General features: G+C 63.1%; 1 protein-coding gene across 2 annotated transcripts in view; it reads right to left on the bottom strand.

Moving 5' to 3' along the window:
- Positions 1 to 9,786, bottom strand: part of PRKCZ (protein kinase C zeta) — a 97,788-nt gene extending 88,002 nt beyond the window's left edge. The window contains exons 1-4 of one of the 2 annotated variants that reach the window (XM_067717744.1): positions 9,584 to 9,786; positions 4,716 to 4,837; positions 3,682 to 3,771; positions 1,929 to 1,979 (exon numbers count right to left, since the gene is read on the bottom strand). In XM_067717744.1, the coding sequence (XP_067573845.1) occupies positions 1,929 to 1,979; positions 3,682 to 3,771; positions 4,716 to 4,837; positions 9,584 to 9,654 (334 nt within the window). In that variant the 5' untranslated portion in view covers positions 9,655 to 9,786. The remainder of the gene's footprint in view (positions 1 to 1,928; positions 1,980 to 3,681; positions 3,772 to 4,715; positions 4,838 to 9,583) is intronic. The other variant, XM_067717745.1, reaches the window with a different exon arrangement.
- Positions 9,787 to 19,437: the final 9,651 nt, after the last annotated feature.

The following is a 19,437-nucleotide window of genomic DNA, read 5'->3' as shown; positions in this document are numbered from 1 at the left end:
GGCACAGCATCGGCTGTGCCGACCCCCATCACCATCCCCTACATGAGGCCCCAGACAGGGCGGCGTCCACGCGGGGATGAAGCCAGGAGGGCACCGAGTCGGGGACAGAACGGGCAGGTCCGAGGCCCTCAGGGCGGCACTGCTGGGGCCCTGGCCTGAGCTGATGGCCGGGCAGCCAGAGACCGAGATGCAGAGATGCTTGGGCGACCCCCGCGCCGCACGGGCTGCTGGCGACGGCTCTGGGCAGACAGACAGCCTGTCACTGTGGTTGAGAGCCATCAAGGGGGCAAAGAAACGAGCTGGGGGACCCCTCGTACAGAGCACAGTGGAGGGGACCCTCCTTCCAGCTGGAAGGTCTACCTTATTTTATCCTTTTATGTGTCTGAAAAGACAACGTGAACTATCAAAAGTGTGCCCCTTCCATGAGACATGGGTACCCCGGGGCGGGGGGTCACGGGGAGGGGCAGCCCCGCGGGGGATGGGGAGGCCCACCCGCCTCCGAGCCCCCCACCACCGAGCTCCTCTCTGGCCACCTGGGGCTCCTGCGGGTGGGCTTCTGCTCATGGGGTCTGCTCCCAGCTGGCCGCACTCCCCACCCCCGCAGTGTCCGGTCTTGAGCCACGTCCTGGCAGGTCCAAGGGCCGCTGGCAGCGAAACCGCACATGCGCACAGGAGCCTGCTGTCCTGGACGGGGGGGGGGCGGCGGCCAGGAAGTCTTACTCGTGGGACTGACTCCCCCCCGCCCCCCCGTCCACCTTCTTAGGGCGGCTTCCAGGCCTCAGAAGCTCCAGGCTCGCCCCCCACCTCTGGCTTTATCTACCACCAGCGGATATCTGCCTCCCAGCCAGGACGCACTGGGACTGCTCACCCACCCCCCAGCCTTCCCAGACCTGCCCCTCACGTCCGTCCCCTGGGGCAGCACCTCCTGACGGCCCCTGGGCTGCTGCTGCCTCTTCAGACTGCCTGCTCCACTCCCGCCAGGGCTCCACGATCGGGATGTCTCCATGGCCTTGCTGACTGCTCCTCCAGGGTCCCCTGTTCTCTTTGGGAGACCCCGAGGCCCGGCCCTCATCACTGGCCACACCCTCCGTGGCCTCAACAACCTCCTCTATGCTAAGGGCTCCCAAATCTCTCTTCAGCCCCGGCTGCTCCCCGAAATGCAAGTCACGCACCCAAGTCCGGCCTCTGCTCAAATCTGCTCCCACCCCACACAGGACGCTGCTGGCGCCCAGAGGCCGGGCCCAGGGACCTGATCCGGAGCCCACCCTGGGACCCCTGCTGGCAGGAGGCGGAGCCAAGTCCCCCTAACCGAACAAGCGGCCACCGGGGTCCAGAGCCCCTCAGCACCCGGCCAGGGCCCGAGGAGGGTCTGGTGGTTGGTGTAAAGTTTCTCTTCGCCCCATCCAGTGGGGGCCCTGCCCCGAAAGACGAGGCAGGGCACGCTGTTCATCGGGGGCCTCCGGGGCGTGGTCAGAAGCTCTCCTCCGACCCACGGCCCCTGGGACTCTATCTTCAACCAACAGACCTGCCGTGGAGGAGGAACGGATGCCTCCCTGGGGGGCCCGGTATGGACTGGGAGGGGCCGATGACTGGGGGTGGCCGCAGCTGGGACAGACACACGGGAGCAGTGTCCACCCATTCCAGCCAGGCCCCTTCCCGCCGGGGGGCATCAGGGCTTCTCCTGGGCTTTACCTCATGGCATCACTGACCAAGCCGGTGCCCTGTCTGATGGTGGATACACCCCTAGCCAAGGGCGAGGACACCAGTGAAAACCCCACACGAGGCCACACCCGCTGCCCACTCTGCTTTCAGACTGTTTGCGAGGAGCACCTAAGCCTCGGGCCACCAAGCTCCATCCTCCCCCGCCTCGCAGAGCAGACACGTCAACCCAGCACTGTGACACAGGTCATGGGAGAGGCGGTACTCACTGTCTTCTCCCGGACAGGGCATGCCTGGCTCCTCGGGGATGCTGGGGAAAACTGCACAGAGAGACAGAGAGAGACAGAGAGAGAGCGTCAGTGCCCACTGCGGCCTCGTGAGAAGTCCTGCTGGGAGTCAGGCTGCCCGTAGAGCCCCCGCTGCGATGAGAGCCTGCTCCTGGGAGACGCTCATTAAGGCAAACCCAGCACATGGATGTGTGCCAAACTCCCTTTGACGAGACACGGAGCTGCACGGAATAATTCAGGGGGAAAAGCAGCCAGAGGGGTCTAGAGAGCAGAGCCGTCCCAGGAGGACTCCTGATGTGTATGGATAAGTCCATACGGAAATGGGAAAAAACCGAAATTCCCTCGAAAACTGACTTTTGAAAGCACATTTCGGTCCACTTCTTTACACTCAAAATGGAGTTCAAAATTAAGCGTGGTAAGATATACCCTGGGCTTCCACAGTAAGTTACTAGAAAAGGTTAAACGTATTAAAACCTAGCTCAAATGACCTTTTTCTTAATCTAGAAAATAGAGTGAATTTTGAAAGTACCAAACCTTTCACTGTTGAGTCAACACAGACGTGCTAACCACCACCGTGCTGTGGACGAGCGTAGGTTTGACGTTCAATTCACGTTCATACAAAGGACAAACTAGGTATTTGAACCAACCACGAGTCCAGCATCAGAGAGAACGATGGTCCAACAGAAAACCGTGGACAGGGGCTTCCCTGGTGGCGCAGTGGTTAAGAATCCGCCTGCTGATGCAGGGGACACGGGTTTGAGCCCTGGTCCAGGAAGATCCCACATGCCGCGGAGCAGCTAAGCCCGTGCGCCACAACTACTGAGCCCGCGCGCCACAACTACTGAAGCCCGCACGCCTAGAGCCCATGCTCCGCAGCAAGAGAAGCCACTGCCAACGAGAAGCCCGCGCACCGCAACGAAGAGCAGCCCCTGCGCGCCGCAACTAGAGAGAGCCCGCACGCAGCAACAAAGACCCAACGCAGCCACAAATAAATTAATTAAATTAAAAAAAAAAAAAAGAACACTATAGATGGTTTCGTGCGCCGGTCCTGGCTCTTGGGCTCAGCCGTCCGCGGCCCCCGCCTGACTATAAGCTGCACCAGAAGTGGCTGCAGAGAGGCAGGGCGGCCACAGCTGCCAGAACTATGCTCTCTCGGCAGACACCCTGCGGAACCCCAAAGTGCCGGGGGCACAGCCTGAAAACCTGCGATTTAAAGACGACAGCAAAGAACACTTCCCGCAACTCAATTTCTACCCCGCGCTGAGCTTAACCAGCGGAGGGAGGCTGTGAGCCTGCAGAAAGCCACGGGGAGGGTCTCATCTGCCCCGGCGCAGGGCTGCAGCACTGTCCCTGCTCTGCCAGCAGGCACGTGGGCCCCAGGCCCTCAGAGCTCCTGGAAAGGTGGGGGCAGGTGAGCGATGCCGCCCCCAGGAAACGAGGGCAGCGAGGGCTAACCAGCTCCAGGACCCGGGCTTCTCCTTACAAGTAAGAGCAATTTTATCTGGGTTAATAAAATGTAAGAGAAAAAAACCCCATTGCATCCCATCCCACATCCTTACATTCTCGGGCATCCTAAGATCTTAAACCGCGATCCTCCACGTGGCTACTGGTCTGACAGAGCGCCCCCGCCCCCCCCAACACACACACACACGCACATGCACACACACACACACGCACGCACACACACACACACACGCACACACCCTCCCCAGACCACCCTCTGGCCGGCACTGACCGTGAAGGATGAGCCCTTCGTCCTTGCGCTGACAGGACAGGCGGAAGGCCTCCTCCAGCTCCATCTGGGAGGACACAGTGCAGGGGTCACCTGGTGGACAAGAGACATGGATGAGGCCACCGCAGGCCCAAGGCAGAGGGGTTCACGGTGGCGGGCACCCGAGTTTGGGAGGGTAGTCTCACTGCTTGTGACCAGCTGCCCAGCCTGACCAGCAGGTCACCCCAGCCAGGGCCCGACAGCAGAACCAGTTAAGCCTATAAGGGCAATGAGTTCACCCACAGCCTGAGAAGGCCACGCGGGGAGCTAAGGCGTCCTAGGTTTCCCGGCCAGGGTGAGAGTAAGCACACACTTAGCCAGTCCTAGAGCGGAGGGAAGGGCTCCTTGCCCGCTGCAGCTGGACAGGGGCACAGATCCACAGACAGCCAGCGCCCCACGTGGCCAGGTGCCTGCGGGAAGGGGCACGGCCAGAGACCTGCCTGCCCCTTGTCCAGGCTGAGAGCTGCCAGGGAGCTCCTGGATGGTCTCCCAAACCCTCAGCTTTCTCCGAAGTGTGTCCAGCAGCAGGAAAGAAGGAAGTGGGGGGGTAGAGAGGAGGGAGGGAGAGGGAAGGAGAGATGGACCCTGGGGCCCCGGCCACCCTTACCCTCCCCACTTCCCCGAGAAAATGAAGAGCTCAGCTTCCAAATCACCCAACAGAAAAACCCGGGATATGGGGAAGGAAGGTCACGTAAGGAGGGTAAGGAGCCGTGCAAGGTGTGCAGGAGACCCTGCAGCCTCTCCCTGGTGCCCAGACCAGAGCTGGCCTTGCGGGGGTGGGTGGCTCCCCCTCCAAGGGGCAGCTCACCCCCCACCCCCCTGCCCAGTTTGTCCACGCACCTGTCGCAGCCTCTTCCCAGGAAACAGCTTCCAACGACCCCAGTGGGGAAGCTGGTTAAATTTAACCGGTTTAATTCCAAGGTCGTCCGTCTCCCCCAGAAGGGGCTGCGCACAGATTCAGAGGTTCACAACCCGCCCGACACGCGCCCAGGCGCTACCTTCACTGTCCACCCACTTGAGGGTGAGCGGGTGGCCCTGGTGGAGGTGGCACACCTCCCGCACCTCCTCACAGAGCTTGTCAAAGGTGGTGGCGGAGTCCAGGCTGGTGATCAGGATGTCCCTGGGGCAGAAAGGATGCACAGGTCTCACCAAGGCGCACACATGAAGTACTGATGATTGATTAACCAAGTTATTGACCAAATAAATGAAGCAATGTTGTCCCCAAAGAGAATATTACAGCCTCTCCCCAGAACCACTGCCCGCAGTGTACGCAAGTTACCACCACGAGTGCCCTTGTGCAGAAAGGTCTATCTGGTTGCGGGGATGTGCCTCAGCGGGGCGGAAGGACCAGGGTGGGCGCGGCAGAAAGCACCGTCCACCCCCCGTGGAGGCCAGGCAGACCTGCTCGGACACCGGGAGTGAGGCTGCCAGCACGGTCACCCAAGAAGGGTGGGGCGGCTGGACACAGCCTGTTCAGCTCAAGCCCACCAGCCTCATTACACCGTCCCCCAACCTCCATGGCGCCAACAAGGCCACGTCATATACCTTCAGAAGACGGGAAATGGGGGCGTGGGGGCAGAAGGCGGTAATGTATTAATCCAAGGCCGCAGCTTCTTGAAACCCTGGAGGGACCATTCGAGCGCCTTTGGTGCGGCCACAACAGAATTCCAGGTTCGGTTTTTTGGAAAAGCCAGTCCCAGAATGTCACTGCCTTTTATCTTTTCATCCAAAATAGGGAAGCAGAAGCTGGATCACTGGAGACAGCTCAGGGACTCACGGTCAGCCTTTGAGGGCTGGCCCTTCGGGGGTGAGGCAAGTCAGCACGAGGGAAACGCTCGACCCCCCCCCCGAGGACGGGGGAGGGGCATCCCCCCCACCACGCACTGTCCCCTCCCGTCACCCACCACCCAAAGCAGGGCTGGCACTGACTCGGCTATGCTCACGGAGACTCTTAGCAAGAACCACTTTAGGATACGCTCAAGTTTTGGGGAAATTCTGCCAGCATCTGACACCACAAGGGTGTGGAGCGTACGAAGAAAGACGTGAAACATCCTGTGCAAGAGAAATGCAGAGTCTGCTTGGCGCTAACACCGCTGGCTTCGGTCAAACGTGTGTTTATAAGAGTCTCCGTCCACCAGGCAACAAATCCAGGGCCACCAAGACCTGCCTGCTGGGCGCCCACCACAGCTGGGGCCCGGCCCACGGGTCGCTCACCCTAGCGGGTGGGGGGATGTGGCCCCCAGCCAGCCACCCCTTCTCGTTGGAACTGGCCCCATCTGCTCACAGACCCACAGCACCTGTCCCCGGGGCCCCAAGCTCACCACAGCCTGCGACGTCTTGGCAAAGCAAGGCACAGAGGGCTCACACGGCTCATCAGCGGGGGCCCCAGAGACCAAGCCCCCATCGCACCCACCCCATCATCCTGGGGTCACCCAGACTTGGTACCCACGCTGCCCACACTCGCCAACGACCCAGCATCCACCAGTCCCCCTGCCACAGGGAACTCTAGAAGTCAGTCTGCCATCCCTTCACCTTTGACCTCTCCCTGCCCCATGACCCTCCTCCGCAGTTCTAACCCCACGTGGCAGCTAGTCCCCCACCCCCCAGCATTTCAGGGCCTAGAGTTCAGGTGGGCAGCTCCCCAGTGGTTTGGAGGCGCCCCTGGGCCCCAAGCTCATCACCCAGTGACAGCACTGCAGCTCTTCCCTCCAACGCATGACCTTGGCACCAGTGGGGAGGGACTGTCCCAACCCCCGGCCAGACCCCTGACCACCACCCCTAATGTCATCCCAAACCCGAATCAAGCGGCATCTCTGAGCAAACGGGATCCTGAGGCTGCCAGCTCAGGGCGCCAAGACAGAGCCCCGGGCTGGGGCAACAGCCTGCTGGATGGCCCCTCCCGGGACTCCTGGGTCTGCCCAAGCCATGCACCCAGGCCCGGGCTTTGCACACAGCAGGCCCTCAATAAGAGTTCTGGAAGACAAGCTTGAGCTGCAGAGAAGGAAGATGCAGCCAAGTGTTCCTGTGATCTCAGAAAAGCGGGCAGAGCAGGGTCTCCAAACCCAGCATGCATCACCTGGAAACCCCCTGAAAACACAGAAGCTGCCGGACCCCCGGACCCACCCTCATTGTCTGGTGACTGCACACCCTCCAAAGGCCCAGCAAGCGAGGGGGAGACGGTGATCTCAAGCCTCTGGAGGGCCTGGGGCAGGGAGGGGAGGGGATGGGAAAGGGCGAGGGGAGAAGGCATCCCCCCAGTGGGGGCGGCTGACGACCCCCTATTTTTAAGAACAGTGTCTCCACATCTGATATTCAGTTCTTGGAAGATGCTGGAAACAACGCGGAGGTAGATGAGTCTTTGTTCCAGGAAATGGATGACCTGGGGCTGGAGGGTGATCCAGACTGCAGTCCTGCCGACGGGAGAGGGACTCGACCGACTAATGGACTAGCTCGTCTTCAGAGAGGCTTGACTGCCATCGCATCTGTGGCCATGCTAAGAGGGTGCTGAGTTTCCTTTCTCTTTTTCTAAGAAAAAATAATTTTCAGGAGAATATTCTTCTGATGGCTTTCAGCACTGAACTTAATAAGCTGATCTTAAAATTTCAAAAAAAAAAAAAAAAAGAATAGTGTCTCCAATGTATCTGACCCTCAGCTCCCAGCCCTGCTGGTTAAAAATAACCTGCAGTGGCAGCACAGAGAAAGAATTTCACTCGGACCCACGGGGTTTGGATAAGTGAGCGCGGAGCGCAGCGGACACTTTCCGGAGCCAGCATCAGGTCAGCGCCCGCCGAGGACTGTCTCCCAACTCAGACGCCAGACTCTCTCGTCCCGGCTAGAGGCGCCAGTGCGGAGCACTTTAGGGAAAGCACCGGGAGGCGTGAGGAGCTGGGATCGAGGAGGAACAGTCAGCCTGGGGCAGAAATGAGGAGGGTGGGAGGGAGAGAAGGAAGAGTGGGACGAGGAGGGAGGAAGCCGCAGCAGGGAGGGGAGGGAGGAGAGGGAGAGGACTGCGAAGGGGCAGAGGAAAGGGGAGGAGGGGGGAGGGGAGGGGAGGGGAGAGGAAGGAGGGGAGGTTGGGACGGGAAAGAGGAGGGAAGAGTATAGGGTGTGGCCTCATCGCCGGGAAACCAGACTCAACAGGTCACATTTCCCCCGGTAACCAAAGCGCTCTCCAGGGGCCCAAGCCCGGGGAGGGGACGGACAGGCAGCTCAGCCAGAACTCCCTGGGGCTCCCTGAACTCTGCCCACGGCAACTGCCTGGTCCGCCTTTCACCCCTGGCGCAGTGCCTACTTGAACTCGTCCTGGGGGAAGGTTGGGGGTCTGGTTCCCACCTGCCCCCTGGCCTCTCCGGGTGTGGACTTCCTCTCACTGAGGATCAACTCTGATTTTCAGTCACTTGTTGCTCTATTCCATGGTTCCAGGAAGGGAAGAGGACTGTCTCTGCTGTACGGCAGCCATTCCTTACCCTCAGTGAGCCAAGACCCTCGGACCAGCCGAGGCCCAGGACCTGGCTGACACCTCACCAGCTTCAGTCTGCAGCCCACCTTGCCAGCCAAAAGACAAGACCCCCTCAGCCTCTTCAGGTGGGCTGGCCAGTCTTTCCCCCCCCAGAAATCCTTCTTCTGGGGCACTGCCACCAATTCCCCTTGCTGCCCCCTCCACTGCGTTCCCAGGTGGTCAGGCTGAGGACAGCAAAGCGGGCAGGAGAGGCCTGACTGACACCCCAAACAAGGTGTGCTCCCCAGCTCGAGCCCGAAGCCCCTCCTCCGGTGCCACTACAGCCGAGACCACCAAGTTCATCTGCGGGGCCAAGGTCCGCTCCGCTCCCCACTCCCCGGCAGAGGCGACCTTGGGAGCAGCCAGGTCCGATCTGGGGGCTCCCGGAGACCAACACCAGTGGAAAGAAGCAGCAGCAAAGGCTCCTACTTCTCCGACCTCAGTCTACACCGAGCGCGCAGCGCGGTCCCGGCCTCTGGGCGCAGCCCCTCCCCCCCGCCCCCCCCCCCCCAGGGCTGTCCCGACGCGACCGAGAGTCCAGCGAGCGCTCTCTGGGCCGGGCCAGGCGCTCCGGCCACTGACCCCAGCGGGCGCCGGCTCGCCCCATTTCACAGGGAGGCAGGTCGAATCCAGGCGCCGAGCGCGGACGCAGGGCCCTAGCCCTTCCAGGCGCCCTCCATTCGCGCGACCAGCCGGCTCACCGCACCTGCCCTTCACCCGGTCATGAAACGGTTCTGAAACTGAGAGCTGGTCGGGTACATTGGAAAAAGTTTAGGAAAACCTCGGTTTTTAAAACCTGCCAGCAATCTTCACAATTTGACAAAAACTTTCGTCCTTACAGGCTGTGGCCTGAATGTTTCGGCCAACTTTCCAGGGAGAGTGTCAACACAGGCCCGGGGCTGCGGGGCGTGCCAGACGCCCGCCTCCCCTCCGGGCAAGTCCCAGCCCCAGGAAAATCTCGTCGGGGCGGGGAGAGACCCGCAAGGCCGCGCGCTCCGAGCTGGGCCCGGCGACCCCGAGCTAGGGCGCCGGGGGGCCAGTCCGACCCCACCCTGCCCGCGAACCTTCCCGCCGGTGACGTTCAAGTGCGCCCGGAGCGCCCGCTTCGCCCGGGGCCGCCTCTAGGCGCTGGCGCCTCCGGACCTCCCGGGACGCCCCTGGGCCCGGAGGGGCCTCGCTGTCCCCTCCCTCCCGCGCCACGGCCGGCTGCCCGCAGCCCTTGGCCTCCCGAAGCTGCGACGACACGGTCGCCGACGGCCGGCGCTGTCGGGGGCAGCTCCCCGCGCCCGGCTCTGCCCTCGGCCCCGCCGCCTCGGCGCACACGCCCCCCGCCCCGGCCGGGCCCTGCCGTCGGGCGCTCGCGCTCACCCCCTGTAGTGCGCCTTCAGGCGGACGCGGCCGCCGCTCCCGTCCATCTTGCGGCCGGTCCTGCTGGGCATGGCGCGCTCCGCCGGCCGCCGTCAGCGCTGCGCCCCGGACGCTCGGGCCATGGCGCGGGGCCCCAGCGGCCGGGCCGGGGCGCAGGTGGGGTAGACGGCGGAACGCGGAAGGGAGCGCGCGGCACAGGGACAGATGAGCACCGCTCCGGCCAACTCCGCGGAACTTGGCGGCAGGCGGGGCGGGGCGGGGCGGGACGGGGGCGCGGCCGGCGCGAGCGCGCCGGTGGGGGCGCGCACGGAGTCCGGCGTCAGGCCTCGAGGGGGGCGGGGGGTGTCCGAACATGGCCGACCCGAGGCCCAGCCGGCGGCCAATCGGCGGGGCGGGCGGTCCCGGGGCGGAGGCGGTGGCACCTGCGGCCAATGAGGTCGAGGCGGGGCCGCCACCTGGGCCAATCCCCGGGAGACCCCGCGGCCGCAGCCCAATGGCGCGGCGCGGGGCGGACTACCTGTCGGGCGGGGCACGGCCCCACCTGGGGCCAATGGGGGCGCGCGCGGCCCGGCTCTGCCCGGCAACCGACGCCCCCTGTCTGCCCCGTGCGCTGGCCCCTCGGTGAAGTGGGATCCCGGGGCCGGGGCTCCCAGGTGGGGCCCCTGCGCTGCGCTCCCCGGGAAGTTGTTGGAAATTCAAGCCTTCGGCCCAGCCCAGACTCGCTGAATCGAAACTCCAGCAGTCTGTGCTAACAAGCCCGGGTAAATCGGGTGAGCGCGAGTCTGCGAGCCGCTGGGCTAGGGGACAGCGGGGACGGGTCGCCCGTGACGAGTGCAGCCCGCCGCTCAGACCCTGGATTCCGAACGGCGATCGGACCGCGTGACCCGCGTCCGGCCAGCTTACAACTGCGGAGACAGACTGCGAGGAGCAGAGAACCCAGCGAAGGTCACGGCCGGCAGGTCCGGGCTCAGCGGGTTCTCCCGGCCGCAGCCGCCCTCCTCCTTCTGCGGAAGGTTTGTCTACACTCGCTAGCCTGCTCCTCTGCTCCAGTTCACTCCTCGGTTCGGGACAAGGAGGCTGCGTTTGTCCAGCTCGCCCGTGACCTTCACTTCTGAATCCACATCCGCTCTGGGTCTTCTTAACACCGTGCGTTTGCTCCGGACTGTCGCCTTAGGATAATACCCAGGCCCGCACCCACCAGGTGCCTGCATCCTGGGCCCACCCCTTAGTGGTCGCATCCACAGGGGCCCAAATCTGCAGTCTGTGGGATCTCAGCTGGGCACCAGGTGCGCGCCCCGGGCTCAGGGATCTACAGACCCCTCATCCCTGCCGCCCCGCCAAGGCCTGTCCTACTCTGGGCCACACCCCTGTTGCCTCCCTCCCCTTCCCCACCCCACCCCACCCCACCCCCGACTCCAGTCCCGGCTAAGCCTTCACCACTCTTCACCTGGACAATTGTAAGGATTTCTCATTCACTCTTTCATTCCACAGAGCTTCCTGGCGCCTCCTAGTACAGGGTGCTGGTGTCCCTGGAGAACCACATGGACATAGTCCCTATGGTCATAGGACCCATATTCTCTCTAGAGATGGACACAGAGAAACCTGTTGACAGCCCACCTCTCACCTACTTAGGGTGCTGTGAACTCTGCGTCCTAAAAAAGAGCCCTCTGCGCCCCATAGCCGTCCACCCACCTGCCCATTTCTCTGCTCTTCTCTACAACAAACTCCTGCCCAGAGCTTTCTGCACCCTTATCTCCACTTTCTCTTTTCTCACCTCAAAACTCCTGGGGTTTCCTTTGCTTTCTCTCCCTCTTACACCCAGCCCACCACCATCTGCAGATCCTGGCAGCTCCAGATTCCTGCCGTGTCGACCACCTCCACTGCTGCCACCTGGTCCAACCTCAGTCCATCTGTGTCCATCTCCCTGCTGTTCAAGACCTGCAGTGGTCTGCATCGTCCTCAGGGACCCCAGGCCTTTCTGCCCGGTCTCGCGCCAGCCTCACGTGGCTCTTTCCACACCGGCCCCCTGGCTCCCTCCTGGCTCAGGGCCTTCGCATGTGCTGTGGCACCTTTGCCCAGACCCACACTTCCCTTGAGTCTCTACCCAACATCCCTGACGCCCGTGTCAGTCTGCTCCCGACCCCACCCCGTGGGCACTCCTCCACGCCCCGGCGTGGGCACCGAGTTCCCTGGCTGTCAGGTGCATGTGGAAGGGGAGGGGTCCGAGGGTTTGTCATGTGAGGGGAGCAGCGTGGCGCTCACAGGAGGGAGCAGGAACCTGTGGCCCAGAGGTGAATGTGTGGGATGCAGCGCCCTGTGCCAGCCCCTCACCTGGCCCCACGGCCAGCACTGTGGCTGTGTCCCCTGGGCCACCGGGAGCCCAGCCTGGCACACGGCCTTGGGCACGTCCTGACGGGCCGAGAAGAGCGAGATGTCCCACAGCACCACCCCCGCCCTCCGTCCCCCCACACACATTCTGACTTCCTGCCTCAGAGCGTGGTGAGGGCAGAGGAGGAGGGGCCAGGGGGTCCAGTCCTTGATGCCCTCTTCCCCCTGCTGGCAGCACGGGCTAGCGAGGGTCCCTTCTCTGGGCACCATCTCCTGGACATGCCCCATCCAAGGCCCCACCGGACACAAGAGCCCTTTCTAACCAGGGAAGCCCGGGTCAGGGTAGGAGCTCCGAGCATTCCAGCTGGCCCCGTGGGTGCTGTCCGCCGCCTGCAGACCTGAATGCCACATGGGACCCTCTGTCCTGGAGTCTGGAAGCTGGGTCACCCAGTACTGGTGAGGAAGTCCGAGGGGGGCTGGTAGCTGCCTGCTCAGGGTCAGGTGGGTTTGGAGAGTGGGGCCTCTGTTGCCCATGGGGGTTGGGGGGGAGAAAGGTGTATTCCGGGAGGGGAGGGGTCCCCCGCCTCGTCTAGCCCCAGGCCCGGGTGAGGGCACATGGGTTGCCTGCGGTGCCCAGACACTTCCCTGAGGCCGCCAGAGGGGGGAGGGTGAAGGACCCTCCCCCCACCAACAAGTTCTGCAAAACAACGACCTGCTGCCCAGGCCAGCAGACCCCCTCCAGAGGGCAGGGCCACTGAGCCATCCCTCTCAGGGCCTCGAGGACAGAGGGCTTGGTCCCGACTGAGCGACAGGCAGCTGAGCCTGCCTGGCATCCACTTCTCGCCCTGCATCCCGGCCACGGGCATGGGGTGTTTAGGTACTTGGCGGGGCTGGGATCCGGTCAGCCTGGGTCACCGCTGTATCCCCACTGCATCAGGCATCTGGCACACCTGGAATGAATGAATGAATGAACACATGGGTGAAGACCCCTCAGAAGTGCTGGGACCAGTCGTCCTCTTAGGAGCCCGGGCCTGTTCTGGGCCCCACCCGTCGGTCAGCAGGCTGCAGCATAATGATGTCACCTGGGGCGGAGCGGCAGTGACCCTTGGACGGAGGCACAGGCGGGACAGACCCGCAAGGGGCCTGGCAGCCGAGGGCTGGTCCTCTTCACTCTGGGCACTTTCTGTATTTCCCAATTTTCCACAAAGCTCTCATATACTTTCATGATCACAAACACCTATTATTTCCAAAGCGAAAAGTACAAATGTCTGTTGTTATTGGCTGATTATAAAAGTGACAATGGCTCACTGTAGAGGTCCGACAGCACGGCAGGTGCGGGGAGAGGAGACCTTCCCCCTGCCCGGCCCCCCCCAAACACAGCCGGGCCTTCTGCCCCTCCTGTCACCTGTCACCTGGGACCCAGGGCGGGGCTGCAGCCTGTGCATCCCACCCGCTGTGGGACCGCGGGGAGGAGGTGGGCAGAGTGGGCCGCCAGCGTGTGGCTCGCCCCCTGATTTGCTTTGTTAAATGTTCTTTATGAGTACTTTCAACAACTTTGAGCTCCTCTGGGTGAAAGGTGAAAGGCAGGTGGAGTTTACGCTCGGTGAGCCTCATGGGACAGAAGCAGAGGTCTCCCGTGGGGGTCGGTGGTCCCTCCTGAGGGGTCCTCAGAACCCCGCCTGGGGGCCTTCCTCATCAAAGCTCACAGGCGGCATCTGTGCCGACTCAGCACTTGGGGCTGCCCAGGAAGAGGTGACTGCCGGAGCCAGCATCTGCTTGGGCCCGTGGGGTGGGCCTGGGTGTTTGGTCATCCCGCCAGGCGTGACACTGACCCGGGCGGGGCCTGGCGAGGAGCACGCAGGTCACGGGAGAGCCCGCGACGCCCGCGGACAGGCGCGTGGCACGCGCAGCTGTGGCGGGGATGGGCCGCAGATGTTTCCTTTCTTCGCCTCGGATCTCGGGATTTGGAGACACGGGTTCGATGTCAACATTCGTTTCACCTGCTCCTTCATTTATTCAAAGGAGGTCGACTGCGGGCCGACTGGGCGCCGCACCCTGGCGGGCGACAGGTCACAGACCTGGCAGCTTGGTCGGAGAGAGCGAGGTCTGCCGAGGGCCCGGAAAGGGAGGCTGGCTGTGGGGCCTGGGGGCGGGAGGGGTGGGGCAGGAGCAGAGGGGTCCGGGCGGCCCGAGAAAGGCCCTGGGGGCCCAGGGAGCAGGACGGCTTACGGCGTGGGGCAGACCCGGCGCGGGGGGAGCTGTGTGTACCCGAAGGGCTTCCTTCAGGAGAGGGTGACGGTTTCTCCCCCGGCACTGCCGGCATTTGGGGCAGGTGCGTCGCCGCGGCGGGGCCGGTGCCCTGCGGGGTGTGGAGCCGCATCGGAGCCCGCCCCCCGCAGGCGCCTTCCCGCGGGCGCAGTGCTGCGCGTTCCCGGCAGAGGGCGCGGCGTGGACACGGCCGGAGGCGCGGAGCTGCTCGCGGGGTCCTGGGCGGGGCCGGAGTCCAGCCCCGGGAGGGGCCGCTCCAAGGTCACCCCTCCGAGGACCTCAGCCCTGTCTTCCCCCTGCAGTGGCGCATTCTCAGCTTAACCGTCAGTTACACTGATGGTCCCTGTTTCAAAGCACGGCGAGGCTTGTCTGCGGGTTGGACCCAGACAGACAGTGTCCGTGTGCGTGTGCCAGAGGAGGTGCTGGGAGAGGCCGCGTCCGCAGAGGCAGGAAGCAGGGACCGGGGGTTGCTGCGTCCAGGGCTGGAGAGGGGCTGGCGGGACCCTGACTGCTCGGCTGGGAGGGGCTGGAGGCTGCAGAGCCAGGCACTTCCCACACGTTCATGGCTGAGCCTCACGCTGAACGGGTGAGGACCGCGAGGCAAGGCACCCCCAGGGTCAGACCCTGCGCCAGGCATCACCCCTAGGACGTGCCCCATTCTCTGGAGGAGGACACTGAGGGTGAGGGTGGCCCGGTGCTTTGTCCAGGGTCTCAGGGCTGGGACCAGACCTGCCCAGGCCAATGGGGACAGGCGCACATCTCTCCTTTCAGGCCAGGCGTGCCCACAGAGCAGGGCCTAGGACAAGCAGGTCGGAGCACCGTGGAGGGAGGGGCGCTTCCTGTCCTGAGGCCGCTGGGAAATGGAGTCTGTCCCGCTTTCCTGTCCCCAAGTCGGCCTGGGATTGTGTTTACAACCCAAATCGAGCCTGCCGTGCCGGCAGCACCCAAAGAACGGTCACCATGGCAATACGGAGCAAGCGCTATTTTAGCCACATAAGGCATCGCAGGGAGACACGGTGGCAGAGCAGAGACAGGTCTCCCACCCTCCGCCCGAGCTCCTCGCCCATCCTCGCCTGTCCACACCAGGCCACCTGCATCAGGACCCACCGGGCTGAGATGCCACCGCCTCACTGAGCCCGCCCGTCAGAGCGTGAGGCTGCGGCCCCAGGTGGGCGCGGCCTGAAGCCCAGCATTGCTTCTAAACTGCTTGTCCTTAACCCCAGCCTGGGGGTGGAGGGCGCGCAGAAGGCCCCCGTCCAGCAGGGGAGGTGCAGCTGGGACCACCTTTCAGAGACAAGTGCACAAAACACGTCTGCATCATTGGGTCCAATCATTCCACTTCTGGGAATCTGCTTTAAGAAAAGAACTGGAAATGCAAACGTTTGCAAACCAGCTGTCCCCGTGTCAGCTGCAGGCTCAAACGTGGGAGGTGACCTGCCTAGCCACGGGCTCCGCATCCTTTAGATGGAAAGTTGCACACTCATAGGCACATACACATGCAACACAACACACAAGTCCATGCGTGTGCAGACACGTGCGCACACCTGAGCTTGTGCTCACCCAGGCCAGGCGGGAGCATCTCTGCCAGGACCCCTGCTGGGTGGCCCCAGAAACCAGCAGATGGACAAGCAGGGCCCCGTCCAGCGGGAGGCTGTGTCAGGCGCCTCTGCCTGAGGAAAACGTCCCTGCCTCCCCACGCAGGGAGAAGGTCACCGGGACCTTGTCACCCAGGGTCAGGAGCCTCCTGTGGACACAGGGCCCTGGCTGCTGTCCCCAAGGGAAAACGAGCTGCACCCAGAGGCAGCCCTCCGCCCTCTCTGCCCCCGATGACCCTCGCCGTGGAAGAGCAGGTGGGGTTAACACTTGCTTTCAGGGTGGGACCCCATCTCTGCAGCTCCCACCTGCGGGTAGGTGGCTGGGGCTCTGCAGCCCTGGGAGATGCAGCACCTTCCAGGGTCCAGCGCAGATCCCAGGGCAGGCCCCTCCGTGCCCCATCTGCCCCCCATCCGCACGGTGCCTCAGGGGCGTCCCGAGAGCTGTACCTTCAAGGTCACCCTGGGGGGAAGCCACCCAGCCTGGCCAGACGGTTCCCAGGACTGCTCGAAGGCCGGGCCTGGGGCGTGGGGCCCTTGGTACCTGGGAGAGGGGGGCTGCGGGCACCCCAGGCCAAGGACACTAAACCCACAGCTACCCCATCCAGGTGCTCAGGCACCTGGGCCCAGCCAGGGAGGGGCCACCTTAAGGGAGGCAGCCCAGGTGGACGCCGCGTGCACAGCAGGTTCCGTTATAGGAGATGAACTTGAGGTCCAGTCACCAAGTATTTTATACCAGGCAGAAAACCCTGCCCCTTCCCCTGCGGGGACAAGTCCAAGCTGTGTGCGCAACAGACCTCCTTGGAGAGACAGTGCAGGAGAAAAGGCAGGTAGCGTCTTGCTCATAAGATGTGCAGAGACCCAGAGTCCCGTGGAGAGCAGTCTCCCAGCAGGAAGTTGGGACATGGCTTCCTGCCTTGGCGGACCCAGCAGGCCTCCCAGGAGGGGTGTCCTGCCCTCGGTGTCCCGGCTGGCGACCCTTCCAGGCCTCTGCCTTGCTGTCCTTCAGCTCCTTGGCCTCAGTGGAGCCCCAGCCTCTCTCGAGGGTCCCCTCACTCAGCCTCAGTGGACCAGGGCAGGCAGCCCAGAGGCTGGACCACCCGCCTGGTCTGATCGCACTGTCTGGCCTCGCCACTCCACCTCTAAATGGTGTTGAGTCCGGAATGGGGACAGGGGTGTCCCTTCTCCCGTGTGTCACACGCCACTTGCCGTGCTGGTACACCAGCTCCCCGAAAATCAAAGCCCCGGGTATAGTGTTTGCCCAGTTCCACGGCGTGAATTCACTGAACTTGGCGTCAGGGAGACGTGTACACATCAGCTCCCGTGAGCCTGGGGGAGCCCCCTCCTCCTCCCCCATCCTCTTCTCCTTCCTGCAGCCCCCTGGGCTGGGAGAGGGGGCTCTCGCATTTCTCAAGACGGACTCTCCTCCGCAGGGCAGCACGCCCTTCCCCACCCCCAGCGTCTCCTAGAAGTGCCCTTGCTGTGCTCAATGAGACCTAAGAGACTGCAGGGAATTTTCAAGCCACAGCCTGGATTGCAAGTGTACTGTCTTCGCTGCAAATCCTACTTCGAGTACCTAAACCCAAACACTAACCTTTTGTGTGTCTCCTGTACCAGGCTAATCGCCTCGCAGCCCAGGAAGACGTGTGCCTTGGGCCAACCAAGAGCACCTACTGAGTGGGACAAGATACAGACACCGCTGTAGGTGCCTTTTATTATTATAGCAGTTAATGGTCACGACAACCATACACCATCGTCTCCCCATTTAACAGGTGACGGTCCCCGGGGCAGGTGGGTCACTTGCCCAAGGTTACATGACAGGCATTCACGTCCGGAGCCCACGCTCTCAGCCGCTGCGTGTACAGGGCTTCTCACCCAAGGGGCCATACCTGGGGAGGCAGAACGCGCTCATTTCCCCCAAACGATCACCCTGTTACCCTGGGAATCCAGAACCTCCTTGTAGCGGCTCTTGACACCTGGGCCAGGTCCCCTCAGCTCACTTCCAACCTCAGAGCAGCAGGGGGACAGTCCCCGAGCTCACGGCCAGCGTTCCATCTCCACCGCTGTCCCACCTGGGACTTCCTCTGACCTGCTCAGCCTGGGGTGGGGCAGCCCGAAAGGGTGGAGGCTTAATGTCCCGGGGGGGGGGCAACCCTCGGCCGGGGGTGGGTGTGGGGGGAGGGGACCCGGCTTATCCATCCTCAGGGGACCGTGGCGAGGGGCCCCTCAGAGGGGCTCCGGGGATGGAAACCCCACCCTGCAGAGACAGCTCAGTAACCACACTCCACTGGCTTTTCCTCCTCCATGTCCCCACCTTGCTTGCTCCTGCGTTCTGGGGTCCCTTCCCAAGGTCGCCCCAGGCACTGAAGTCCTTGCACAGATGCTGCTTTTGGGTCTTGGAAGAGTCGTGGGGTTGCCACTCAGTGGTGTCATGAACAGCTTGGCTTCGCTGGTGGAACATGGGAGGTGAGAGGAGGCCTGCACACCTCCCTCTGCTGCCTCTGGAGCCGACTGTGGCCTCAGGGCAGGCGGGGAGAGCCGGAAAGTTCTCCAGGCCACCCTGGCTCCTGCAGCAAGATGGCAGCGGGTGCTGACCGTCAGGCCCCAGGTCCAATCCTAGGTGAGGCGACAGACCCCCCCAGGGACGGCCCGCGCACCTCGCCAGGCCTCTCTAGTTGAGATCAGGACCCTGATGGGGGGAATAGTGCCTGAGGTGCGGGGTCCTTAGGACTAAGTTCACCTGAGGGTCTCGTACCCCCGAGTTGTCTCCCGCTTGTTTGTGGGAAAGAGGCTTCCCTTGTCAGGGGTCCCTAAGAATACATCTGAGGTGGATGCGTTTGCCAAAGGGTGCTTGTTGGATGCGTTTCCTGTGGACGCTGTAACGAAGGACCGCAACCGGAGGGGGCGCTTCAGACAGCAGAAATCTCTTCCCAGAGTCTGGAGGCCAGAACCCACGACCAGGGTGTGGGCAGGGCGGGTTCCTTCTCCAGGCAGCGGGGAGGATCCCTGCCAGCCTCTGCCCTAGACTCTGCTGCTTTCCTGGCCATCCTCGGGCTCCTTGGCTTGTAGACGCCTCTCTGCCTCTGTCTCCACAAGGTGTCTCCCTGTCTCACTGTGTCCTCTGTAAATAAGGACACTAGGGGTTGGATCTAAGGCCCACCCTGAACCCATAGGACTTCATCTAAACCCACATCTTCACTGCATCTTCAAGGACCCTATATCCAATATCACACTCACAGGTACCAGAAAGGAGGACTTAACACATCTCCCGGGGGACACGATCCACCCCCCCCCCCCCACGCTCTTCAGACTCTTCCCCACCCCCCACTGCCTCCCTCACTGCATCCAGACTGACAGCCGGGACCGAGTCGCAACAGCCTGAGCGGGCGTATATATGGAGAACCTGTGGCCCGCGGCTCACACGTGCTTGGCCGTGTGGGAGCCGCTCTGGAAGGTGTTGGATTGGGGGGCGGGGGTGGACGTAAGGCTGGACAGGGGACAGTTTATTGATGTGGGAGCTCACCTGTGACTAGGGGTGGACCGTCTGAGACAGGTGGCACCAGCCCTCATACAGCGTGGGTCACTGCACCAAGAGGTGACCTTAGCGAGCAGAAGGCCGGCGAGGGATGGTGCGGGGCAGGGGGAGGAGGCCTCTTATCATGGCCC

The sequence above is a fragment of the Pseudorca crassidens genome, chromosome 2 (genome assembly GCF_039906515.1).
Source record: "Pseudorca crassidens isolate mPseCra1 chromosome 2, mPseCra1.hap1, whole genome shotgun sequence".
Taxonomy (NCBI): Eukaryota; Metazoa; Chordata; class Mammalia; order Artiodactyla; family Delphinidae; genus Pseudorca; species Pseudorca crassidens.
This window is presented reverse-complemented; position numbering and strand designations above follow the sequence as displayed.